This window comes from Globicephala melas, chromosome 13 (genome assembly GCF_963455315.2).
Source record: "Globicephala melas chromosome 13, mGloMel1.2, whole genome shotgun sequence".
Lineage (NCBI taxonomy): Eukaryota > Metazoa > Chordata > Mammalia > Artiodactyla > Delphinidae > Globicephala > Globicephala melas.
This window is the reverse complement of record NC_083326.1, coordinates 72,117,975-72,145,183: the sequence shown is the minus strand read 5'-3', so window position 1 is coordinate 72,145,183 and position 27,209 is coordinate 72,117,975. Positions and strand designations below refer to the sequence as shown.

General features: G+C 46.6%; 1 protein-coding gene and 1 non-coding gene across 5 annotated transcripts in view; one reads left to right on the top strand and one right to left on the bottom strand.

Moving 5' to 3' along the window:
• ACACB (acetyl-CoA carboxylase beta) overlaps positions 1-27,209 on the bottom strand; it is a 135,595-nt gene that overhangs the window by 73,615 nt on the left and 34,771 nt on the right. For 3 of the 4 annotated variants that reach the window (XM_060310190.1, XM_030860623.2, XM_060310192.1), the window contains exons 2-4: positions 22,621-23,276; positions 2,696-2,828; positions 554-692 (exon numbers count right to left, since the gene is read on the bottom strand). In XM_060310190.1, coding sequence (XP_060166173.1) covers positions 554-692; positions 2,696-2,828; positions 22,621-23,267 — 919 coding nt within the window. In that variant the 5' untranslated portion in view covers positions 23,268-23,276. Of the gene's footprint in view, positions 1-553; positions 693-2,695; positions 2,829-14,192; positions 14,423-22,620; positions 23,277-27,209 lie in introns of those variants that run through there. The other variant, XM_060310191.1, reaches the window with a different exon arrangement.
• Positions 12,063-12,135, top strand: TRNAW-CCA (transfer RNA tryptophan (anticodon CCA)). Its single transcript has one exon. It is a non-coding gene; the product is annotated as a tRNA-Trp (tRNA).

Genomic DNA, 27,209 nt, shown 5'->3' with positions numbered 1-27,209 from the left:
GCCTGAACTCTGGGGAGGCTCAGGGGGCTGAGGTAGCTGGTGCTGGACACAGGAGGAGGCTGATGGGACCTGAGCTATGTTTTTAAAAGATCTGTTTGGCTGCTGTGTGCAGGGTCTGTAAAGGGATACAATTGTTCAGGGAAAAAAGCAAATTGTCCAATAGTTATTAACAGAATGATCAATGGTAATAGACATGGAGAGGTAAAGAAATAGAAAAATGAAGGAATGACTGAAAAACAGTACATACAAGTGCAAGAAGAAAACATATGGAGGAAGAAACACCAACCTACTGTAAACGTTTCTCAAAGGCGAGATTTCCGCTTTGCATGTTAACCACTTGCATTTTTATAAGACATATGGGTCACTCTTGTTGTCAGCAGAAATTTTAATTAAATAAAGAAAGGGGAAATAAATACGAGCTCAGGAGAGGTCCCCTGCGATGCTGTTTGGGGTCCAGGATGGACTTGGCCCCGGTAGGGTGAAGGAGGTGAGCGCAGGTAAGGACGCGGGGACGTGGCAGAGGGGAAGAAAGTCAGGGCCCAAGTATCAATACCTGCGTTGGCTTTGAGGTCCTCGGGGGTTACCAAGACTACAAACCGGATGGCCCGCTCGTTTCGGAACATCTCATAGGCCCACCTGCGGATGGAGCGCATGCATTTCACGGCGGCGATACCATTGTTGGCAATGAGCACCTGGACAGGGGAAAACGAGGGAGGGGCCAGAGCTGCACATCTACCTGTGCTGGAGGCCGAGTGCTGCCCCAGGGTTCATCTCACCTCTGTGAGCCTCCCACGGCCCCTCTTCGTAGTTCTATGGCCCTCAGCCCAGCACAGAGCAGGTACTTAAAGTCTGCTGGATGCATGAACGGATGACCCAATGGATGGGTGGTTGAATGCATGATGGGAGGATGGATGACCAGGTGGATGGACGGATGGATTAATGAGTGTTGATTCCTGTTTGGCACCATCACGTTCATGTAACATTTTTTGAGCGTTTAGTATGTACCAAGCTACAGTACAGTGTATTTCACCGGCACCATTTCATTTCAACCGCACAACAGCCCTTTGAAAGAGGTTGTATTTGTATCACTATTTGGGGTTAAAGACATTAAAACCCAGAGGAGTTAAGGCACTTGCCCAAGATCAAACAGCTAGTAAGTGGCAGAGCTGGCACTTGTGGGCCCTCCACAGTATGACCTATGCTCTGAACTGTCCTGGTGACTGCTTCTGTGTCCAGAAGGTTAAAGGTCCCAGATTTGGGAAGGAAGAAAAAAAGTGAGGCTGGCTGTCCCCAGCAACAGAGGGGTCCTAGTTTCAGTTCTCACTGTGTTGTGAACTTGCTGTGTGGCCTTAGGCAGATCCCTTCCCACTCTGTGCTTCATCTTCATATGAGGAGCTCAGACTGGTAAACCTCCTGGTTTGGTCTCTATAAAACCAAGCTCTAGTTTTCTTGTTAAAAAAAAAAAAAATTAGGTGTATAGGTTCAAAGCTCCAACTTCTGTACCAAGTCCATAATTTTAAGGTCCTTCCATCTCTGACTAATCTTCATGATGGCCCTGAAGGACAAGTCCCACTGGAGATTTGGGATGTGATCGCCTCTATTTTACAGAAGGGAATGCGAGCCCAGACATCACATCCCGCAAGTAGCCACCGTAGTTTTTGCGTTCCTTATCGCCTTTCAAAAATGCCTCCCATGAGTGATGACAGAACGGCTGGGCTATGCTTCCTCAACCTAATTACCAGATCAAGGCTTTGGGGCGGGTCGGGTGGGGGTCGTGTGGGTGTGTGCATTTTCAGCCAGGGAGACTGGTGGCAGCCAGGTTGGGGAACCTATATGAGTCTCTGTGGCTCAATGCTGTACTTAGGATGCTGGGGTGAGGGCATGGGCTCTGGTTTCAAATTCCAGCTCCGCCACTGATTAGCTGTGAGACCCAGGCAAGCCGCGTGCCCTGTCTGGGCCTCAGTTTCCTCATCTGTAAAGTAATACCCACTGACAACGCTGTGGGGATGGTTCAATGAGACACAACAATGTAAGCAGTTAACAGGATGCCTGGCCCAGAGGAGACCCTCAATCAATGGTAGCTGGCGCCATTGTTGTTGTTGTTATCATTATTATTACCACCCTCAAATAAAATGGAAAAGCAAAAGGCCTTTCAGTCAAACTGAGCTGGGTTCAAGTCCTGACTTCAGCACTTACTACCTACGTGACTTTGGACAACCAATGTCAGATCCCTGAGCTCTAGCTTCTCCGTGAATACGACGGGAATGATCAAACAGCACGAGGTCAGGGCCTTTACCAGCTAGAACAGGAAACAGTGTGAAAAGCCTTCACAAACCACCAATTTTAGCTGTTTCCTTCCATCCCTGTCATTCTAGTATCTGGGTCTGCTCTCCTGTAAGGAGCTATACCCCTCGAGAGGGCAGGGCTGGGTTTTAGGCTCCCCTCCTAGAAACCCAGAAAGCAGCCCCCTGCACGAAGGGTCTTTGCCTCCCCACCCTTCTCAGAGGCCCCAGTCTCCTCCTCTGTGACATGGGGTCACGCACCTGTCACTTAAGCTGTCGTGAGGGTGAAAAGCTGATGAACCCCAGTGCCCAGCCCTTTGCAAGTGCTCACAAAGGGGCAGGACTTTTTCTCTGCAGCCTGAGGCTGGTTGGCCCACCTCACCCCACACCGAGTGCCGGGATCCCATCTGTACCTTCTCGATGACCCGATCCCCCCCAAAGCGCACGACGAACTCGGCAGGGGAAGCCACGGTAAAGTCTCTGTGCAGGTCCGGCTTCTTCTGTTCTCGGCCTCTTCTCGCCAGGTGGAGTCCGGACATGCTGGGCCTGCCAGGGAACAGGACTGACCCGTGAGCAAGCAGGTCTGGGATGCCCGGGGAGGGGGTCGGGCACCCGGCAGCTATGAAATGCACATCCACAGAGAAGCCAAAGCCCACCAGACCCCAGCTGCGTTGCAGTCCCTCTCCGGGGAGCCTGAAACACTTTACTAGGAGACTCGAGAGGTCAGATCACAAATGAAGTAGGAACGACCCCCTGACCTGCTCCAAGCTGCACGATCACATTTTTCATCTTAGAGTCATTCTTACTTTATATGCCCATAATTTAGGAGCTCAAATAATACAAAAAAGCTTAGAACAGGGGTGCAAGTTTATGATCGGGGAAGTTCCCACATTCTAATACTTTACACTTGTTCAACAGTTTGTATCTTTCATGTGCTTTTCTGTACGTGTATATCAAATTTTTTGAAAAAACTGAAAACAAAAAAATGTATAACAAATAGAGGGTCCTTGCCCCATCCCCCTCTAGAACCCCACCCCAGAGGAAATCACGTTTGACTCTTTCTGGTGTTTACACATCTCCACGGTTCTGAACAATGTGTGTACATTATCTCGTGAGTCATCCATTTAAGACACCATCCATCTATGAACTTCTTATCTTGACAGATGTGGAATTAGTGCTCTTAAGCAGCCATCCCATCTGCTCCCCTTTCCCCAACCTCTCAATACAGGTATACTGCAATTTGGTAAATTCAGTATTTGGTGTTTTATGAGTCTGGGATCATTATTCACAGGTGAGGGGCTGTGGTATACCAGATGTTCCTTTTTTTTTTTTCCTGTAGTGATTTTTTTTCCTTGGCTTGGTTTTCCTTGCATCTGTTGCTAATTCATCTCACTCCTCAGCCTCTTAGTACACATAAGATAATTGATCAGTTCCATTGTTTTCCATGGACCACATCATTCCTGAAGGCCTCGACTCTCCTTTCATCCAGACGCTGTTCTCTAAACCCCTAGGCAACCATCAACTGGGACTTCCCTTCACTGGCATCCTTAGGATTCCCTTTGCATTTCCTTGGGGTTTGATCCTGAATGAGGGACCACATGGCTCCCTCTTTCTTGATGGACTCCCATGTTTTCCTGGGGTATATCTGCCAGTAGTTTCATCCAGTTAAAAAGATGGTACAATAGCAGGACACATGACAATAATGCCCCCAACATGCCTGTCTTAGCCTGGCTACATAGGGTTCCCTTGCCACTATCACCTCGGAGACTCCTTTTGGCTCTCTCGGATCCCTTTTTTCTGTCCTCCGTGTCTTGCTCCTCTTTGGTTTACTCTCTTGTTTCAATGGAAGACATCCTTCAGTAGCTTTCTAAGAAAAGGTGTTCAGGGGAGTAAACGTTTTGTGGCCTTGCATGTTCTAAAACTGTCTTCCTCTGCCATCACATTGGACCCGATCATTTGGCTGTGCATGGAATTCTAAGAGGGAAAACCTTCTCCTTTAGAATTTTGGAAGCCTTATGTCACTGTTGTTGTGGCTTCCAAGAATGCTAGAACCAGAGCCATGATGGTCCTTGATCCTTTTGTAGGTGACCTGTTTTTTCATAACCAGAAGCTTATAGGATCTTCTCTTTGCCCCAGTATTCTACAATTTTAGGGGATGATTTTAGTGATGCGCTGAGGTGTGTGCCTACTTCCATCAGTAAGGCTGGGAAGCTGTCAGGCTCCTTCAATCTAGAAACTGAGGTCTGGGAATTTATCTTCAAATATGTCCTTGGTGGGCTTCCCTGGTGGCGCAGTGGTTGAGACTCTGCCTGCCAATGCAGACGACACGGGTTCGTGCCCCGGTCCGGGAAGATCCCACATGCCGCAGAGCGGCTAAGCCCATGAGCCATGGCCGCTGAGGCTGCGCATCCGGAGCCTGTGCTCCGCAATGGGAGAGGCCACAACAGTGAGACGCCCGCATACCGGAAAAAAAAAAAAAAAAAGTCCTTGGTGACTTCCCTGCCTCTTTTTTCTCCATTCTCTCCTATTACCTGGATGTTGAAATTCCTGGACTGCCCACTAGTTTATGTATTTTTCCCCTCTCCTATTTTCTCTCTCTTTTCTTCTACCTTCTGGGCGATTCCCTCAGCCTTGTCTCCTAACTGTTCAGTGGAGTCTTTAACATCTAAGAGCTTGGTTTTGGTCTGTCAATATCCCCTTTTCTATACATCCTGTTCCTATGTGTATAATATCCTCCCTGCCCCCGATGAGGGTATTTATGATAGCTTCTCCAAGTTCTCTTCTCCTGATGTGGTTTCTGTGTCTCCCACGTTTCCTGTGTCCCCTTTGTTGGTATGTTTGGGGCCTGCCTTCCATCTCAGAAACTGCACCCAAATGTTTCATAAGCTGTGGTTGCTTCCTCATGACCAAGAGCAGGAACTAGAGGGCTGATGAGAAGTACTGAGCATGTGCTGGGGTCACTAGACCCTGACCTCAATGCAGGGTGATCTGGGAGGACTGTGTGTTGGGGAACCCCAAGTATTTTTAGAGTCATCCTCCCTGGTTGGTCCAATTCCCCCAGTAAGGAAAAGTTTTGGGGTCTTCTGCCTGGAGGATAAAGGTTGGCCAGGAGCCTAGGGACCAGGGGGAAGTGGGAGAAGTGTTGGGACAGGTCTGGGGGGCAGGGCAGCTTTCAGGATTCAGCACGCACACAGCACCCATCCTCCGGTTTGGGCTCCATAGTGCCCATCGGTCTCCAGCCCAAAGACCCTCTGCCTTTCCCTCTCCAGAGATCAAACCGCCTGCCTGCTACTGGGGTGGAAGTGGGAAGCTCCCAGCCACCTGGAGCAGATGAGGGGTCTGGGATTCTTTCACCCAATCCTTCTCATGTAGATGCTCCCAGACGCGGAGGCACCCAATGTTGCCAATCCCTGCGCCTTCTGGGGTACAGGTTCTCAGCTTCCCTCACTGCTGCCTTACGGCTCAGCCATCTTGGTTCTGCTCAGCCAGTGGCTGCTTGTTCTTCTGCTTTTCTGGCTTCCAAAATGTTGCTGCTAACTTCCCCTCCTGTTCTTCCAGGACCTGATGGGTTTCCAGCTCTTTAAGAAAATCTCTGTTGGGCTTCCCTGGTGGCGCAGTGGTTGGGAGTCCACCTGCCGATGCAGGGGACACGGGTTCATGCCCCAGTTCGGGAAGATCCCACATGCTGCAGAGCGGCTGGGCCCATGAGCCATGGTCGCTGAGCCTGTGCTCCGCCACGGAAGAGGCCGCAACAGTGAGAGGCCCGCGTATGGAAAAAAAAAAAAAAAAAAAAAAAGAAAATCTCTGCTGTCATTTGGTGGGGTTTTCACAGGTGCAGAATCAGGCATTCAGCCCACTCTCTCAACCCGGAAATGGGCTATTCAAGCAGGGAGATAGCCACCTGCCAAGCCACCTGCCAGGCATTAAGTTAGAGGTTCGCCACCCAGGGGTGCATCCAGCAACTGTGTCACCAGGCATTTTGGGAGGCTGGGGCTGAGTGGGTTTGGGGGCCAAAAGTTTTGGTGAAGAACTGATAGACCCGGGACTTCCCTGGTGGTCCAGTGGCTAAGACTCTGTGCTCCCAATGCAGGGGGCCTGGGTTCGATCCCTAGTCAGGGAACTAGATCCCACATGCTGCAACTAGGAGTTCGCATCCTGCAACAAAAGATCCCACACGCAGCAACGAAGATCCCACGTGCCGCAACTAAGACCCGGTGCAGCCAAATAAATAAATAAATATTTGAAAAAAAAAAAGAACTGATAGACCCTAAGGAACACTGCCAGCACGTCACCGGGAAAAGCAAAGCTGGAAGCCAATAAGCCACTTTGGGGAGAGAAAGCCCAGTTTACAGATGGGCAAACTGAGGTCCCGTCAGGCAAAGGGAATCACCCAGCAAGTCAGCGGGACTGGGGCTCTTTCCATCACACCAGGAAATGTTGGGTGTGGGCATTTTCTGTTGTATAAAGTCTATCCATGCAGGACAGTTCCCCGTGGGAAAAGCCTTCTACAAACCTGCAGTCTGTCCCCCTCACCCCTGCCCCAACCCAAGCCCTGCCTATCAGAAACGAAAAAACGGACTTGTTGGCCAGGAAACAAAACCAGAAATGAATGACAGAAACCGATAATGATGCTATGCCACCACAGGATTTGTATTTTCAATTAAGACTGTCTCCGTTCAACAAGGCTTATGCATGTTGTCCAAAAGAACAAACAAATGAACAAATGATTTCCGGCCCCTGAACTGGCCTTCCTGCCTCCCACAAACTGCAAGCAGCTTTTCTTCTAAAACCTCCTAGGACTGAACTGCTGAAACGAAACAGGACTTAGCAAAGGACTCTGAAGGTCAATATGATCTTACAAATATGAACAGTGCTTTCATCATAATTACATTCCATTAACCAACAAGCAGTTCAGTTTGTTTTTAAGAACTTTCTTTCTTTCTTTTTTTTTTTTTTTGCGGTACGCGGGCCTCTCACTGTTGTGGTCTCTCCCGCTGCGGAGCACAGGCTCCAGACGCACAGGCTTAGCGGCATGTGGGATCTTCCCGGACCGGGGCACGAACCCGTGTCCCCTGCAACGGCAGGCGGACTCTCAACCACTGCGCCACCAGGGAAGCCCAAAAACTTTACTTTCTTTATTTCTTTAGAAAACAGGCATTCGGCCTGAGGGCCATCGTTTGCAGACCCCTGATCTAGGGAAACAGATACCAAAATGTTAACAGCAGCTTTCTCAAAGTGGTTGAATTATGGGTGGTTTCTGTTTTCTCCTCTTTGCCTATCTTTGTTAAATCTTCTGCCACGATATATTATTTTCAGTCAGAAGAAAAAGCTATTAACTTTGTAATAGGGACGCTGAAAGCCATGGTCATTTTGGTATCCATTCGGTAAGGCACTCAGTATCTTCCACTGTAAAATGAGGATAATAACATGTACCTCATTGGATTGCGAGGATTAAATAAGCTCATATCAATACATAGAAAGTAAAAGATGGCATCTGGCACACGGTAAACTCTATATTATTTCAATGCAGTGATTCCAGGAGGATCAGGGGCTACTGATCTCCCAATCTAACCAAGAACGGCATCAGGCCACTCCTCTGCCCATGGCCTCCTCCCCAACCATCCACCCTCCCCACTCTGTCCATGGTCTTCCCCAACTGGCTGGCTTGATCCTGTGGCTTCAGAAAGTCTGAGACATCCCACTTTTATACACAGAACATTAAAACTCAGCAATTTGACCTAAAGAGCAACAAAGAAAAACTCAACCATTAGACAAACACCATTCTGTGGCCTGGGAAAAACCATTCATGGCGCCATTTTGACTTCAAAACTGGTGACACAGCCCCTCCACCAGAAGGGTCCCAAACCCATCCCAGCAAAGCACACGGGTGAACGCACAATGCTGGTGTGGCTTTGCTTCGGTGGAGCCAGCCTGAGGCTAGTGGCTATTTTTATCTGTTTTTGATGAAGTTGGAGGCCAATCAACATTGGCTCTGGGGGACTGACCTTTGGCTGGTATTCGTTCCAAGGCAAGTGTGGAGGCTGAAATATTCCACGGTGACTTTGGAAGTGGCTTCAGGTGCGGTCAACTACACAACAGAGCTGTCAGCCAAACACCCAACACCATGAGCTGCCCAGGCATGAGACCAGGCAGGACTGCACTGGGAAGGAAGGAATAAACATCCTCAAATGTCACCATATATTGGGCACAGGGGGGCTCCTCCCTGAATCCCCACAGCCTTATGCAGGGGAGACCATCATCTCCTGCTCACGATGAAGAAACGGAGGCTCAGAGAGGCCCACTGACCTCAAGTCACACAGCTGGCAAGTGGCAGAGCTGGGCTTCCAATCCAATTCTATCTGACCCCTGGGATCTAATTTCAAGGCACAAAGCTATGTGAGATAAATGGAAGTAACTCTATGGTCTGGACTTTCAAAAACAAGCACTTAACATTTGAGAGACAATATGGTAATCCAGGGTTCTCAACTGGGTGCAACTTTGCTCCCTTGGGGATGCACAGCACTATCTGCAGCCATTTTTGGTCATCACAGAGTGGAGTGTACTCCTGGCATCTAGTGGATAAAAAGCCTGGATGCCACTCAACACCCTGCAGAGCCCAGGACAGCCCTCAACAAAGAATTACAGGGCCCCAAATGTGAACAGTGCCACAAGTGAGAAAGCCCAGTAGACTAGAACCGTCCTCCCAGGCTTTGAATCCAAAATCTACTACTTATGACCTGTGTAATCTTGGGAAAGTTGCTTCAATATTCTGTGCCTTGCCTCCCTGATAGGATGTAAATATTTATAATATGAATAGGATCTGCCGCCTAGAGCGTGTGTCCAGGGTTCACCACTGGGCCCAGCCTGCAGGAAAGAGCTTTAGCTGAGGTGCCTCTCTGCATGGGAGCCAGTATAAAAGCCCCAGTGTGAGGCCACCAGGCTAAGGCTCTGGCATTAACCAGCTCTTAAATCCCTTACCCTACCATTTCTTTCATAAAACAGGGATGGTCACTGCTCTGAGCTGATGGCCTGATGGAAGTAAAGGCCTTACTATCATCACCCAGCAAGTAAGCAAGAAAGGACATTGCATAGCCCAGGAAAGGTCGATAGCTTTGAACTCATCTTTGGACCCCCAGATAAGTGGACGCTTGGAAATTTCTCAGGCCAACTGCCCCCTCGGTGCCTCCAGAGATGGCCACTTTGGCTGGGCCAGGGGTCAGCAAACTAGGGCCCAAGGGCCAAATAATCCAGTCTGTCACCTGCTTCTGTACCTCCCACAAACTAATAAAGGTTTTCACATTTTTGAATGGTTGAAAAAGAAGCGTACCTTGTGACACGTGCAAATTATATGAAATTCAACTTTCAGTGTCTGTAAATCATGACTGGAATACACTCAGGCCCATTCAATTACACATTGCCTGTGGGAGCTGGGGCAGTAAAAGGCAGGGCTGAGTAGCTGTGACAGAGACCATACTGTCACAATGCCGAAAAGATTGATTATTTGGCCCTTTATGAAAAGTTTGCAGGGCCCCCCTGGTTGCGCAGTGGTTGAGAGTCCACCTGCCGATGCAGGGGACGCGGGTTCGTGCCCCGGTCCGGGAAGATCCCACATGCCGCTGAGCGGCTGGGCCCGTGAACCATGGCCGCTGAGCCTGCATGTCCGGAGCCTGTGCTCCGCAACGGGAGAGGCTACAACAGTGAGAGGCCCACGTACCACAAAAAAAAAAAAAAAAAACTTTGCAGACTTTGGTTTTTCAAAAGCCCCTCAGGAAATTCTAATGTGCATGACATAGGAGTGAGACTACCCACAGATCAACAACCAACATTTCAACATGGGCAGCGGGCCTCGGTCCTGAGCAGGATTCCCTCAGCAGTGACATCATAACGGGATATTGTGGGGCTCACTGAAGACCAGACTCTTCTGCCTTCCGGTCCTCAACTTTATTTCATCCCAACAGAGACTCAAGTCTCTTCTTGAGATGTCCTCCAACCACTCCGACCCACATTCACTTCTCTGTTCTCTGAACTCTGGCCCTGTTTGCACACCAAGGAATGCTGGCCAGCACTTGGGACCTTGCCTGCCTATTATTTCTGGTTCCTTAGTAGATGGTCCAGGCCTCCAGGACAGGATCCCAAATGCGTCTTAACTGCATAGGCCTCTTTTGCAACAGAATTCTGTCATCACTGTTATCAGTTGTGCAAATGTTTGTGCTGACTTAGGACTGCACCCACGGCCCTGAGTGCTAGGCATAAGAACCCCTGGAAAGGCCAATTAGAATCAGCCCCATTGATAGAGGAGGAAACCGGGGTTCAAAGGGTTGACGGCACTTTTCAAGGCTACAGAGCTCAGCGGCAGAGTGCAGCTGTCTATCTCCATCTTTTTAGCGACTTTAAGCTAAGAGAGGAGCCATACAGTGACCCAATAAAGCATCCTCATATTATTATATATACAGCGGTCACATGGTCTGAACTTGCCGGGACAATTCCAATTTCGTGCAAGTTCATTCTTTTGGATTACAGTGGTTTGTGTCGGGGCTTCCCTGGTGGCGCAGCAGTTAAGAATCTGCCTACCCATGCAGGGGACATGGGTTCAAGCCCGGCCCAGGAAGACCCCACATGCCGCAGAGCAACTAAGCCCGCAAGCCACAACTACTGAGCCCATGCACCACAACTACTGAAGCCCATGCATCTAGAGACTGTTCTCTGCAACAGAAGAGAAGCCACCGCAATGAGAAGCCCACGCACCACAACGAAGAGTAGCCTCCCCTCACCGCAACTAGAGAAAGCCCGCATGCGACAACAAAGACCCAATGCAGCCAAAAATAAATAAATAAAAATAAATTTTAAAAAATAAAAATAAAAAATAAAGTGGTTTGTGAAAGCTATTCTTTTGGATTAAAGTGTACAATTAAATGTGATTCAAGAGTTATAGGTTAAACTTTTTGTGCTAATAGTTTTATAGATCAGAAAAAAGGTATCCTTTGTAGACCACGTGGCCTGCTTTCGTTCCTGTAAGACTTGAGGGTTTTGGCCAGATGGGTTAGATGAAGGCTCCAAATGTGGAAGGAATGTGACTACCATGCTCCACAAAAAACTCAGCGCACAAGAATGACTCTGATTCAAATCTGGGACCCCTATCCTTCTGTGGGCCCTTTGCTCAGACATGCTCTGAGCACTCCAAGGAGGGTGCCCCTGAAGGCTCTGTTAGTCTCCTCTGCGGAAAAACCAAAAAAACTGGAGGGTCAGCCTCCCTCCTGGTGGGCTGGCCACACATCTGGATCTCTTGCCCTCTCTGAACCCTGCATCCGAGAAACTAAACAACCACTGAGGCCCTTCTGGCTCTAAGAGGCTTCACTTCCCTGGCACGCTCACCAGCCACAGTAACTAGTTACCAGTCGAGTCCTTTAGTCTTCTGACTAGTCCAACATTAGGAAGGGCTTATATTTGGAAAGAGTCTATTCAAGCACATTATGCATTAAAACCTGGCTGCCCATGAAGAGCCCTTTGGGCAAGAGCCTGAGCAGAATCCCCGTTACGCTATCACCAGCACTGACATCCTCAGTTTCCTCATCTGTAAAATGGAGATGACAGCACCCACTGAGTGTCCCATGGTGCTGTTGTAAATTTGGCATGAGATCACACGTACAAAGTGTTCAGCCTGGCATCCTGAAAGCACCCCATGAAGGGTAGCAGTTAATTACTGTTGCTCCCATGGGCCTTGAATTTGAATTACTAAGAAAACACCTGCTTCCCCCATTAGATCAAGAGTTCCTAGGGACTTCCCTGGTGGTCCAGTGGTTAAGACTCCATGCTCCCAATGCAGGGGGCCCAGGTTCGATCCCTGGTCGGGGAACTAAGATCCCACATGCCACAACTAGAGAGGCCCGCGCGCTGCAAAAACGAGCCCAGAAGCCACAAAAAAGAGCCCACAAGCTGCAACAAAGACCCAGCGCAGCCAAAATAAATAAATTTAAAAAAAAAGAAAAAGAAAAAAAGAGTTCCTAAAAGGCAGAAGTCATGTTTCCCAAACAGTTTTGTGTCCCTTCCTGGTTCCAGATGCAGGCCTTACACTCAGGAGATAGTCAGGTAATGTTTATGGACCAGATGGATACATCCTGGGAAAAGAACAAAGGATAGGGAGAGGCTTAGCTACAAGGCTGTTCTTCACTGTGTTAGTTATAATAACAAAAAGGGAGAAAGAGCGCAAATATCCACTCTCTGTAGGAGACTGTTTATAAATTTTAAAGTGTATCCATTTAAAGGAACACTATGGACCCCTAGAATGCAACATACGGAACAAGCGTTGGCAAATGCTTTCTGTAAAGGACCAGACAGTAAATACTTCAGGTTTTGGAGTCCATTCAGTCTCTATTCCACTACTAAATACTGCCCTTGAAGCACAAAAGCTGCCATAGATGATACATAACGTGGCTATGTTTCAGTAAAACCTTATTTGTAGACATTGAAATCTGAACTTCATGTAATTTTCACATCTCACTAAATAGTAGCCTTCTTTTGAATTTTTTCAACTGTCTTTTTTCTTTTTTTTTTTTTCTTTTCACCGTGCCTCTCTGCTTGCAGGATCTTAGTTCCCTGACCAGGAATTGAACCCAGGCCGCCACAGTGAAAGCATCCTAACTGCTGGACCGCCAGGGAATTCCCTGATTTTTTTTCAACCATTTAAAAGTTAAAAACTGGGACTTCCCTGGTGGCGCAGTGGTTAAGAATCCACCCGCCAATGCAGCGGACACGGGTTCAATTCCTAGTCCGGGAAGATCCCCCATGCCGTGGAGCAGCTAAGCCCCTGCGCCCAACTACCGAGCCTGCGTTCTAGAGTCCACGAGCCACAACTACTGAGCCTGCGCGCCTAGAGTCCGTGCTCCGCAGCAAAGATAAGCCGCCGCAATGCGAAGCCCGTGCACCACAATGAAGAGTAGCTCCACTCGCAGCAACTAGAGAGAAAAACCTGCGCGAAGCAACAAAGACCCAGCACAGCCAAAAAACATATAAATAAGTAAGTAAGTTACAAACTATTCTTTGCTCGCAGGCCACACAAAAACAGGCTGTGGGCCACAGTGAGCTGAGTCCACTGGTAGACTACTTAATGCCCAGTGAAAGAGCAAGTTACAATATAGTATGTTCTGTATGATTCGAGTTCATAAATTAAAGCATACCTGCACCAAAAATAAAAAAAGGCTGAAAGACTATAGAGCAGCTGTTAATAAAGATCAGATGGAGGGGAGGTGTATGGGTGAGTTTGTTCTTCCTTTTTGCTTATCTATAATTTTCTGAATTTTCAACAACAAACACATTTAGCATCACTTTGGTAACCTTAAAAAATGCAATAAAATGAAGACAAAAAAAAAAAAAAGAAATGAAATGAAGCAGGTGGTGCTAAGAAGGGCTCAGGCACAGAAATGCCTACACTTAAACTGCTCAGAAAATAACCGTAAGTGGGATGCCTGCCCAAGGGTACGTGGATTCGCCCCGGGCTTCACGATCACCAGGCTTCAAAACGACCTGCCATCAGGCAACCATCACCTTTATCGAGGCTAAGGGGAGGAGGAGGCGGAAAGCGCGGGCCCAGCCGGCCAGCCAACCTTGAGGCACCTGTGCGCTCCCGAGAGCCCTTCTCCAATCAACATCACTGCCAAATCTGGCAACCACCTGCACCGTCAAGACCAGCTAGAGTTTGTGAGGCAGGCTCCGTCTCCCCAGCTGCCAAACTGAAGCCGGCCTTTCTTCGGCTGGGGGCGGGGAGTGGGGGGTGGGAGGGATCCTGCAGGAGTTTATAAAAAGATAACTTGCTGTACACCTGAAACTAACACAACATTGTAAGTCAATTATCCCCCAATAAAATTTTTTTTAAAAAAAGATAACAACGGTCATTAAAGTTGAAGTCTTACTTACTTTACTTTGCGATCGGGCAAACAGACCTTGCCCTTGGCGGGACTCATGTTGACCCTCCCGCCGCCCACCAGGCTCCTGCTCGGATACACAGCATGCACCCCCTACCCCTGTGAGGCAGACCCCTGTCCCGGGGCCCAGCCAGGTAGCGACAGGGAGGCGGAAGCGCGGTCGTAGAGCGCCTCGGGCCGGGCGGCGCACCACCCTGCAGAAGCCCAACTCGGCGCGGATCTTCCTCCATCCCGAAAGGCGTCCTGACCTCCTGTGTCCGGGGCAGACGCGCCCGCCCAGGCCCCGCCCCGACCAAGCGGACCCCGCCTCCCTAGAGGTCCCGCCCCCTGACCGGGCCCCGCCTCCTGTCCCGGGACAGGACACGGACCCCGCCATCTCCCACACCGGGTCCCGCCTCCCCCCCACCCCTTCCCGGACCCGCCAGTAGCGCAGCCACCGCTGACCTTGGGCGCCGGGAGAGTGTGGCCCGAGACTTTAAGAAAGCTCTTGGCTCCCCAGCTCCCCGGACTGGAGTAGAACAATTCCAGGATGGCATCCCCCCCTACAGACTGGCAGCTGGGAAAAACGTGCAAGCAATTCATGTGCTGGAATACGCACACAATAGGGAAGTGGTGGAAAATATGGGTTATTTAAAATGTGAGTCAGATGTCACCACGGTGCCTGGTAAAAGCCCCCGCAGTCAACTTTTGGCTTCCAGTTTCCGGTTTTTGCTTATTCTTTCACCTATACTTCCAGGGACGTGTCTGCTCCATGCCTCCCCTCCCCTCAGTGAGCTGCTACAACACACTTGGAACCACCTGGGTCTCCAGCTAAAATAAGGGCCTCCAAGACTGGAAAGACGCAGATGCCCTGTGACCCTAAGTAAGTTTCCTTCTGATAAGGTATTTACCTCTTCTGATAAGGTATTTGCCTCTGTCTCATTTAATCGTCGCAGCAATCCTACTGTTTTATTTCCGTAATACAGATAAGGAAAGAAGACGCAGAGATGTCTATCGCCCAAGGTGCCACAGCTGGCGACTTGAACCCAGGCAATCTGATTCCAGTTAGAATGAGTGAATGAATGAATGCTTCTCCAAGTAGTTATAATAAATAAAAAAGACCCGACACACTGCCTAGCAAGCATTGCAATAGTAGTAAATGTAGCTTATGTGGATAGCAAACCCGAAAAATTAGAAATAAAGTAAATGCAAAGGAATTCTCTTCTAAAGGCACAGCTAGGGCCACACGTCCAGGGGGCGCCATCCAGGCGGCCACAAAGTGAACAGTAACCTTTCCCTGGAGTCGTGTAAGCAGCCTTGCCTGAGGGCACTGGTTAGCTGGTTAGTCCTCTAACTATACATTCAACAACATTTCAACAATAATTTTAAAATATATATATTCAATATCTTGTAATAATCTATAACGGAAAAATATGGAAAAGAGTATATGTATATGTATAACTGAATCACTTTGCTGTACACCTGAAACTAACATAATATTGTAAATCAACTATACTTCAACAACAACAAAAATTTTTTTTCATAAATAAAACAGATGAACAAAATTCTTAGTTCTTCAGAGTTTCCAGAAGCTTCTTCATGGCTTTATCTTTTTTTTTTTTTTTTTTTTTTGCAGTATGCAGGCCTCTCACTGTTGTGGCCTCTCCCGTTGCGGAGCACAGGCTCCGGACGCGCAGGCCCAGAGGCCATGGCTCACGGGCCCAGCTGCTCCGCGGCATGTGGGATCTTCCCGGACCGGGGCACGAACCCGTGTCCCCTGCATCGGCAGGTGGACTCTCAACCACGGCGCCACCAGGGAAGCTCTTCATGGCTTTATCTTTAGTCCCTCCAAAAAAAAAAAAAACCTGCCGTAGGCTGATTTTTTTTTTTTTTTAAGTTTCAAATAAAAACCCCAAAGTACTCATGACCCAAATGGCCCACACTTCCATGTAACCACCTCAAAACAGGAAAAACAATTAAAATCAGGAAATGAAGGTATTTCAAAACACCCTACCCTACCCCAAGTCAGTTAGGCTCTCCAGTTTACTCACGTTTTTCTAGATATTTACTCTCTATTGACAAACCCCAATACTCATTGACACTGGATATTTCAACTTCTCTGCTTTGCATTGTATCCTTCGATCAGAGAGCTTGACCTGCCTCTTCAGTCCATCTTCCTCTGTGGACACAGGTTGCTCTACCTTAAAGGTGTATGCCCGGCGGGGCTTGGAAATAGCCGTGGCCACATATAAGAACTTTGGGAGATGCCCATTCAAATGATGGCAACTGAAGGATGGACTGGGAGTTTGGGATTAGTAGATGCAAACTATTATACATTGAATGGATAAACGACTAGGTCCTACTGTATAGCGCAGGAAACTATATTCAACGTCCTGAGATAAACAACAACGAAAAAGAATGTATAAATATATGTATGAGTCACTCTGCTGTAGAGCAGAAATTAACACAACATTGTAAATCAAGTATACTTCAATTTTAAAAAAAAGCAAATGATGGCAACCGAGGCAGCCTCTGGGCTGTCCACTCCCAGCACTTCCGCTCTCCTGATCTCTGCACCCTTCTGAGGTAGACACTGATGTTATCCCCCTTCAAGAGAGGAGGAAATTGCAGCGGAGAGGGCATGGGACTGGTCTGAGATCTGAACCCAGACCTGTCTAACCCTCCACACAAAAGCAAAGACTATGAGAGCCACAGAGGACTTAGAGCATCCAGTCCAGCCGTGGAGAGGGTAGGTGACAATGCCACGAATGCACAGCTGAAGGCTGCCTGATAAACTGCCTCATCTCCTCACGCTTCCCATTTATAGAAAGAACAAGTTAGGAGGAGGGTGGAGGTACTTCTTGTGGGGCCCAGGTTAGGCGGCAGCATCAACACTGGGAGTTTGAAGACCACTTTCTGATCTGCCTCTGCTGAGGGTCTGGGTTCGAATGGCTGAAGGGCCTGTGATATCTTGTTGGGAGGCCTCAGACAGACCCCTGCACCTCTCTGGGTTTCAGCTTCTTATCTAGGAAGTGAGATGACTGATTTGCTTTTTCCTCCCCGTAATTTTTATACTGGTTTATTATTAAACATTGTTAAAACTTCTTATAACAATGATATTTACAGCAGAAAGTTAGAAAATGCAGAAGAAAATTTAGATGACTCATAAGTGTACCACATAATTAGACAATTATTACTATAGTTAGACAATGATTACTAACTATTTGGAGACATTCCTTACAGTCTCTCCAGCCACACACACACACACACACACACACACACACACACACACACATTTATTAAGGATGAGTATTTTTGTGCTTATTATGCACCAGGGAATATTCTCAGCACATGACATACATGTGCCCACAATCCCTTACCAGAAATTCCCAGGGCCCAATGTATTTTAGAATTTGGAAATTTTTCTAGGAAGGTAAAGCCTTATGTGGCACGTTATGGTGTTAATATTTCACCAGCAGAAGGCATAAATATTCACACAAAATGGGACAAGACTATAAATAACGTTGCATCGAGGCAGGTTTTGCTAGTGAGTTCACTGCCAACTTATAAACTTAGGTTTCAGAACTTTAAATTTCAGGACTGCAGTTGCGTGATCCTGAATGCGTCCCATCCCACTCGATCCACATATGCACCCCATAGGGTAGGATTATTAGGGTTACACGATAGTAAGAGGCGGCTTTGAACCTGGTGTCTTGGCCCAGGTCCATCGTGTACTAACCACTTTGCTGCTTGTTAAACATGTGGGATTGCCCTGTAACCTTCATTTCACAATATGTGAGCAACTATTTTGCTATTAACATCATGTAATGTTCTCATCAGCTCTGTTTTGAAAGGTTGCATGGGGGACTGTTTCCAAGTCCAAAGAAAGACCAAGTTCCAACTCCTGGTTTGAGATGAACCCAAAAGGAAAGAGACAGGAGGGAAGCCCTGAGCAGATAGCACAGTCACTGAATCTGTAATCAATCTATAATCGTAGCCAGCCCTTGTCCAGTCGGAAAATGGAAGCGAAGTGTGAGGTTGCCTAACTGTATTAAAGGGAGAAGAAACATTTGAAATTGGAGTTTAACCTCAGAACTAGTCTACAAATCACAAGATTTATACAAAAAGGATTTTATGAAAACAGAAATTCTACTGCTTCTAAAGAGGGACAACAAAACGCCTAGTCATCTGTTCATCCATCCATCCATCCACCAACCCATCCGTCCATCCACCCATCCATCCATTTATTCATTCATTCATTCATTCATCCCCAGACTCATTCACAAAGTGTCTTGCTTGCCCCAGAAATTCAGAATTCTGTCTTTGGCAGGTTTGGGTTGCTTGTTTCATTCACGCATTTGGTGAGTATTTCTTCAAAGTCTACCATGAACCCACACTAGGCTAGGCAGTGGAGAAAAGCGGAGACCTCAAAAATATGGCCCTGTTTTCATGGAGCTTGTGGTCCAATGCAGGAGACAGGTAACAACCAAGTAAACAAATAGAGAAACTAAAGACATGATCTCAAGGAGTGATTAAGTTTTCACGACACATCAGGGTGATCGATCAAGAAACTAGGGGCACGTGGGCAATACTGTAAAGGTGGGCCTTGACTCCCTGGAGATACTTCCACATGGGATTCTCGTGCCAGGTCATTAGAAACAGCGAACACGTGCGAGTCCCCTCCATCAGAGGCCCCGGACTCGGGGACTCAGCTAGGGCTGGAAATGTTCTAATGGAAATACCAGGATTTTGGGAAGCACCAGCAGAACCACCTGAGTTGCCCCTGGTACTAAAATTCAAAATTCTCAACTTTGAAAAGCACATGTATTGGGGGCAAAAGTGAGCTCACAGTGCCCTGTGAGCTTTCAGGAGCCTGGTCCAGCCTCCTCATGCTGCAGATGAGGCATTGGAGGCTCAGAGAGGGGAAGAGGCCTACCCAAGTCACACAGCACATTGGCCCTCCCTGTGCCCCATCACCCCACAATGCACCTTCATCTCTATGTTTCGGTGCCTCTGGTTTATAAAATCCAAGATCCTTCTACCCCTCCCCCAGTCCTTTGCTGGGACAAGGCAGGAAAAATGATTCACCTACAATGCTAAGTTTTATGCAATGAAGATACCAGGGCAGAAAATTCACTTCCTGTTTTGGCCCACAGCCATATGCAAAGATAGGCCCTCAGTTAAGTATCGTTTACCTTTATAAATTTGCCAGTCCAGAAAAGCTGTTTTTTTAAGAACAAACCAGCAAAGACCCCTCAAAATAGTAGTGGAAGACAGGGAGAAGAAACTTGGGAGTCTTCCCCCCGCCCTACCATTTTAATCTACCATTTATTAAGTGCTTTATTCTCTTGCTAAGCACCTTAGAAATATGAGTTGATTTTAATCTTCAGAACTTTCTTGGAATCCAAGACTCAGGAGAAAATAATAATGTAACATTTATTATTTTGGCAAGCCTATTTGCTTGATAAGTTCTTAATTAGCACCAGTAGGAAGAATTCACACAGTTGTTTCCTTTTTATCAATTAGGGCTGGGTCTGTGCCATACAAGACAACAGCCACCAGCCACGAGGCTATTTAAATTTAAATTAATTAAAACTTAAATTTAAAATTCAGTTCTGGGAATTCCCTGGCAGTCCAGTGGTTAGGACTCTGCACTTTCATTGCTGAGGACGTGGGTTCGATCCCTGGTCAGGGAACTAAGATCCCACAAGCTATGCAGTGCAGCCAAAGACAAACAAACAAATACATAAATAAATAAAATTCAGCTCTTTAGCCACACTAGCCACATTTCAAGTGCTCAATAGTCACATATGATGAGTGGCTGCCATATTGAACAGCAGAGTTCTAGAACATTCCATTCTGGAACATCCCAATGTGGCAGAGAGTTCTGTTGGACTGCTCTGTTCTGGCTTGAAAGTTGCCTCTTCCAAGAGCTCTTCCCTGACCTGACCACATCTTTCTAAAACATCCCCACAGGTATTTCTTCTGTAGCCTGTTTCCTTCCTAGCGTTGAACATACTTGGAAACTATCTTATCAGTTTACCTGTTTATTTGTACATTTCCTATCTCCCTGCTAGGACTCTGCATCTTGTTTCCTGCTGGAGCCAGTGTGGGAAATGTATCTCACCAGTCCTCCTCCTTAGATGCCACTTAGCAACCCCTCACTGGACATCCACATCTAACATAATCTCTGATACTTTTTCATTTGGGTGAATTGGTTTAATAAACTGTTTTTCCCTAATCCCTGCTGAAACCGTCATAATGAGGGAAAGAAGGGTCTGGAAGGAAGAGAATGTTGGAGATTACTGGAGAACACACTGTGACACAGTGGAATGAATCCTGCTGTCCAACAGATCTGGCCTCGAAACTTCGCTCTGCCACTTCCTAGCTGCACGATCTTGGAAAAGGTACTCTGCCTCTTTTTTTTTAACAATTTTTAAAAATTGAAGTACAGTAGATTTACTGTGTTGTGTTAGTTTCAGGTGTGCAGCAAAGTGATTACACACACACACACACACACACACACATATATATATATATATATTCTTTTTCAGATCCTTTTCCATTATAGGTTATTACAATATACTGAGTATCATTCCCTGTGCTATACAGTAGGTCCTTGCTGTTTATCTGTTTTGTATATAGTAGTGTGTGTATGTTAATCTCAAACTCCTAATTTATTTCCCCCCCCGCTATCCCCTTTGGTAGCCATAAGTTTGTTTTCTATGTCTGTGAGTCTGTTTCTCTTTTGTAAATAAGTTCATTTGTATCATTTTTTCAGATTCCACATGTAAGTGATATCATATGATATTTGTCTTTTTCTGTCTGACTTACTTCACTGAATATGATAATCTCTAGGTCCATCCATGTTGCTGCAAATGGCATTATTTCATTATTTTTTAAAGCTGAGTAGTATTTATTTCACCTCTCGGAGCCTCAGTTTTCTCATCTGCAAAATAGGGATCTACCACCAGCCTTGTACCATTGTTATAAAGGATAACTAGGTAATTTATATAAACTGTAGGTAGAAGAGGGGTAGGTAGAAGTGGGGAAGCTCTGGGTGAATTCGAGTGCTGGGTGAAGTGGGTGCTGGTGGGAAAGGAGCTGGGGAGGAATTTACTGCTTACTGAGCACCTACTGTATACCAAACTCTGTGCATACTTTATAAACATTATCCGATTTAATCCTTCAGAATTTTACAGATGAGGGACCTGGGCCAGGAGAGGCGATGTGCCACGCCCAAGGTCACACAGTGCGGGGTGGCAGAGCCAGGGTGGAACTCAACTCTGACGTCTGACTGTTCCTTTAACCCTTCCAGAAACTCAAAACAGTCTTCCCCTAAGGATCATCAGCATAGGGAATATTTGCATTTTTCTCTTTTCTCTGTCTCCAATTTCCAGTAACCAGGGTTAAAAATGTTCCAGCAACCATGCTCACCGGGAACATGGTGCCTTTGTAAGAGCCCACGTCCTAGTCCAGGTTTTCCTCGTTTTAGCAGAGAGCGTGTAAGAGCTGCTTAAAAGGGCCAACAAGATTCCACTCCCAGGGCAGAAGAACAGACTGGAAGCAGGAACAAACACTAGAACACAGCAGAGGTTCTTTCCGGCTGGCAAAGTCATGGTGGGTGGCTCTTTTGTACTCTCTGCTCTCCCATATTTTCCATGTTTTCTACCTGGAATTACCATATTCCATTTGTAATTTGGGAGTGGGGGGTGGCAAAGTCTGATAACAAGAACAGAAATGAAGCCACTGACTACACTCCCAGGACAGTCCCACCTGTGATGGCCCCGTAGGTATTTGTTTCCAACAATCAGTCTGATGGATGTGTAATAGTATTTGAATTTCTGCCCCTTTTTTTTTTTTTTTTGGCCGTGCCACATGGCTTGTGGGATCTTAGTTCCTTGACCAGGGATTGAACCCAGGCCCTCGGCAGTGAGAGTGCAGAGTCTTAACCACTGGACAGCCAGGGAATTCCCTTGAATTTCTGCTTTTAAGGCATCACTGGGGGAAGGCATGTTTTACAGTTGTTAATTACCTATTGGATGAATGAACAAATGAATGAACAAGTAAATGAATGTCTCATCAGGAGTCAGGGAAACTGTCCCTCCCTTTGGGTTCCCATCATTGCTTTGGCTCTTGCCAACCTGAGCTCATTCTGCTTAAATTATAACTAGTTGTTGCATACAAGGTCATCCTCCCCAACCAGACTGCGATCTTCTAGAAAGCCAGTTTCCTGGCCTGGGGCCCTGTACACGCAGCAGATGCTCAATAAATGACTTTGATAGGAGGGAGGGAAGGAAGCAGGGAGGCTCATGTCTTCTGCTCGGCACATAGCTACCCTCAAAGCATTGGCATGAGCGGGGAGCTGGGCTGAGCAGGGAAGGGTGTGGACCCCACCCTAACTCTGCGCCTCCTGGTTACGAGGACAGAGGGTACGTTACCTTATAGTGGGGACAGGGGTCTCAGTCTCGCCTGCGGTCTGAGCAGCCTCCAGGGACAGGGTCCCCAGGCTGGCTCGGCTGCCCTTCCGGGAAGATTCTCTGAACAAGCCAGTGCCAGAGTCCTCATCGGAAGAGTTGTCGTCAAAAGAGCCCAGGATGAAGTTGGTCATCAGTTGCTTCTTGATGTGCGCCCGCTTCCTGTCTTCTTTGGAGAGGGTTCTGGCTCGCTGGCCCTGGGGTCTGGCTAGCACGGACGGGCCACTGGTATTTGGGGTCTCCAGGCCTTCGTTCTCTGTCCTGTTAGCTTGGCGTGTTGGGAAGGGGTCATCGGAGGAAAGGGGGTTTCCTTGGGGATTCTGCAGCAGGGGTGGCTGGGAGTTTCTTTGCTGGCAGGTGTCTTTGGGACCTTTGTGGGAGGCTGGCTCAGCCTGGTCAGGGGTCTCTGGCAGAGAGCTGCTGCTGCAATTTTCCTGCAGTGGCTCCCTGGAGCTGTCTGAGGCTGGAAGAGGCTCCTGACTTGTGATGAAGCTCACCTTCAATTTACTCTTGGTGACTTCCTTGGAGTCCGTCATTTTCCCCCAGCTTTTTAACCAGGAAAAGATCAGGCAGGAGAAAATCAGATAAGATAGAAAAAGAAGCAGGATCATTCACAAAATCTGTAAGGGAATAAGAGAGACGTTTTAGGATTTATGTAATCGTGTTATCCAGCTCTTAAAGGAGGTGGTGGTGAGAGCCAGTTAAGGTTCTGTGTATTCGGCTGAGAGAGCTGGAGAGGAAAAGCACTAGACAGGGAGCAGAGAAGGGGTGCTCCTCCCGGCTTACATGCTCTGTGGTCTGCGGCATGTTTCTTTTTTTTAAGATTTTTTTTTTTTTGATGTGGACCATTTTCAAAGTCTTTATTGAATTTGTTACTATATTGCTTCTGTTTCATGTTTTGGTTTTATGGCCACGAGGCATGTGGGACCTCAGCTCCCCAACCAGGGATCAAACCTGCACCCCCTTCATTGGAAGGCAAAGTCTTAACCACTGGACTGACAGGGAAGTCCCTGGGACACGTTTCTTAACCTCTCTGGATCTCAGTTTCCCACCTCTAAATAAACTAACACACACTCACCATAAATCATAAACATGCATGTGAGAGAGAACTGAATGAGATCAGGTACATTAAAAGACTCTGTTAGAGCATCATGAATCATAATATCCCCAGAGCGGAAACAATCTAAGTGCCCAATAACTGATGAATGGATAGACAAGATGGGGTCTATCCATACAGTGGAATATTGTTCAGCCACAAAAAGGAATGAACCACTGGTACATGCTACCACATGGCTGAATTTGAAAACACCATGCTAAGTGAAAGAAGCCAGTCCCAAAAGACCACATCTTGTACGATTCCATGTATTTAGATAATATGCCCAGATTAGGCAAATTCATAGAGATGGAAAGATCGGTGGTTGCCTGGGGCTAATGGGATGGGGGTGAAAGCTAAAAGGTACAAGGTTTCTGTTTCGAGTGATGAAAATGTTCCGAAACTGATTGTGGTGACGGTTGTACAACTCTTTGAATAGACTAAAAACCATTGAATTTTGCGCGTTACATGAGTCAAACAGTATATGAGTTATATCTCAACAAAGCTTATCTTAAAAAAAGACTTCATTATATTCCAATTTGTAGATGCAAAGGATTGCTGGCTTCTATGATCATCATCTTCATCACTACCAGGACCATCAGTGTCACTGTATTATTATCACAGTCATCATCACGGTCTTGGAAAGAGGAATGGGCACCTTGTCGCATTTTCTTTGTAGTGCTAGTACACCTGATGCAGGTATGCTCATAGCTAGAAAGAAAGTTCAGCAAGACCAAGGAGGGTCTGTTCAGTTCCAGGGTCTAGAACAGCACCTGGTACAGAGTGAGAGCTTAACAATGGACAGAAATTCATTTTGTTGAATACATGAATTCAGATATTCCGATTTCTAACCCATGCCTCTGACCACCACACTAACTCTACCCTATTAATGAACAGATAATTATTATTTGCAGGAAATAGTTTAAAAAGCAAATAAATGAAAACGCAACCTGAACGTATTGAGATTTCTGACCCAATTTTGCCATAATTATCCAGTAGAAGCATTAAAAAAGCGGGACCAGGGCTTCCCTGGTGGCGCAGTGGTTAAGAATCTGCCTGCCAATGCAGGGGACATGGGTTTGAGCTCTGGTCTGGGAAGATCACACATGCCGCAACTAAGCTCGTGTGCCACAACTACTGAGCCTGCGCTCTAGAGCCCGCGAGCCACAACTACTGAAGCCCACGTGCTCTAGAGCCTGTGCTCCGCAACAAGAGAAGCCACCGCAATGAGAAGGCTGCACACCGCAACGAAGAGTAGCCCCCACTCACCACAACTAGAGAAAGCCCGCACGCAGCAACAAAGACCCAACGCGGCCAAAAATAAATAAATTTAAAAAAAAAAGGAGGACCACAAAACTCAAGCTTATCACTTTAGTATCTAAAAGGCATTTTCTTTTTATTTATGTATTTATCTATTTATTTAGTTGCACCGGTCTTAGTTACGGCAGGCGGGCTCCTTAGTTGTGGCATGCAAACTCTTAGTTCCAGCATGTGAACTCTTAGTTGAGGCATGCACGTGGGATCTAGTTCCCTGACCAGGGATCGAACCCAGGCCCCCTGTATTGGGAACACAGAGTCTTAACCACTGTGCCACCAGGGAAGTCCTGCATTTTCTTTTTAAATTTCAATACAACACTCTTAAGGGAAGTGGAAAAGTTCTCAAGATTTCCCAGAACTACATGATCCAAGTACTTCTTGCACAGTTTGGGCAACAGAATTTGCTGAAATGTTGTCAGGGGTATTTTCTAGGTAATACACAGGGTCAGGAGATTTTTTTCTTTTAAGATCATCAAGTTTCCTTTTAAAAAAAAGTCAGTCAAGGGGTTTGTTCAATATCAGTGAACAAACCACATTAATAGAACAAAGGGTCAGGAGATTTTTTTCTTTTGAGATCAAGTTTCCTTTTAAAAAAAAGTTAGTCGAGGGGTTGTTCAATATCAATGAACAAACCATATTAATAGAACAAAGGGAAAAAACACATGATCCTCTCAAAGAACACAGAAAAAGCATTTGACAAAAATCCAACACCCTTGGGAATTCCCTGATGGACCAGTGGCTAGGAATCTGCGGTTTCACAGCCAAGGCCCCGGGTTCAATCCCTGGTTGGGGAACTAAGATCCCACAAGCTGCACAGCACAGCCAAAAAAAAAACAAAATCCAACATCCATTAATAACAACATTCAGAAAAGTAGGAATAGGAAAGAACTTCAAAAGAATAAGGCACATTAATGAAGAAAAACCACGGAAAATATATACTCAATGTTGAAAGATGGGAAGCTTTCCCCTAAGATCTGGAACAAGACAAGGACGCCCACTTTCACCACTGCTATTCAACATCATACTGAAAGTCCTAGCCAGAGCAATTAAACAAGAAAAAGAAATAAAACGCATCCAAATTGAAAAGACATAAAATCATTTCTATTCACAGGGGACATGATTCTTTATATAGAAAATCCTAAAGGACCACCAAAAACCACTAATAGAGGTAATAAATTAAGTAGTTGGTGGCTACAAGATCAATATGCAAAAATCAGTTGTTTCTATACACCAACAATGAACAATCTGAAAAGGAAATTAAGAAAATAACTCCATTTATAATCACATCCAGAAGAATAAAATATCTAGGAATAAATTTAATCAAGAAGGTGAAAGACCTATAGACTGAAAACTATGAAACACTGCTGAAAGAAATTAAAGAAGACCTAAATAGGGGCTTCCCTGGTGGTGCAGTGGTTGAGAGTCCGCCTGCCGATGCAGGGGACACGGGTTCGTGCCCCGGTCCGGGAAGATCCCACATGCCGCAGAGCGGCTGGGCCCGTGAGCCATGGCCTCTGGGCCTGCGCGTCCGGAGCCTGTGCTCCGCAACGGGAGAGGCCACAACAGTGAGAGGCCTGCATACCGCAAAAAAAAAAAAAAGGATCAACGACCTAAATACAAGAGCTAAAACCATAAAATGCTTAGAAGAAAACATAGGGGTAAATCTTCATGACCTTGGAATTGGCAATGGATTCTTAGATATGACACCAAAAGCATGAGCAACAAACTTAAAAATAGATAAATCAGACTCATCAAAATTAAAAACTTCTGTGCACCAAAGGGCATTATCAAGAAAGTGAAAAAACAATGTACAGAATGGGAGAAGATTTTTACAAACCATATGTCTGGTAAGGGCCTAGTATCCAGAACACTCTTACAATTCAGCAACCAAAAGACAGACAACCTGATTTTAAAACGAGCAAAGAACTTGAATCGAAATTTCTCCCAAGGAGATATACAAAGAGCTCATGAAAACATGAATCCTTAGTGATTATGGAAATGCAAATCAAAACTACAATGTACCACTTCACACCCACTAGGATGAAAGAAGGAAGGGAGAGAGGGAGGGAGGGAGGGAGGGAGGGAGGGAGGAAGGAAGGGAGGAAAAGAAAGAGGGAGGGAGGGGGGAGGGAAGGAAGAAGGG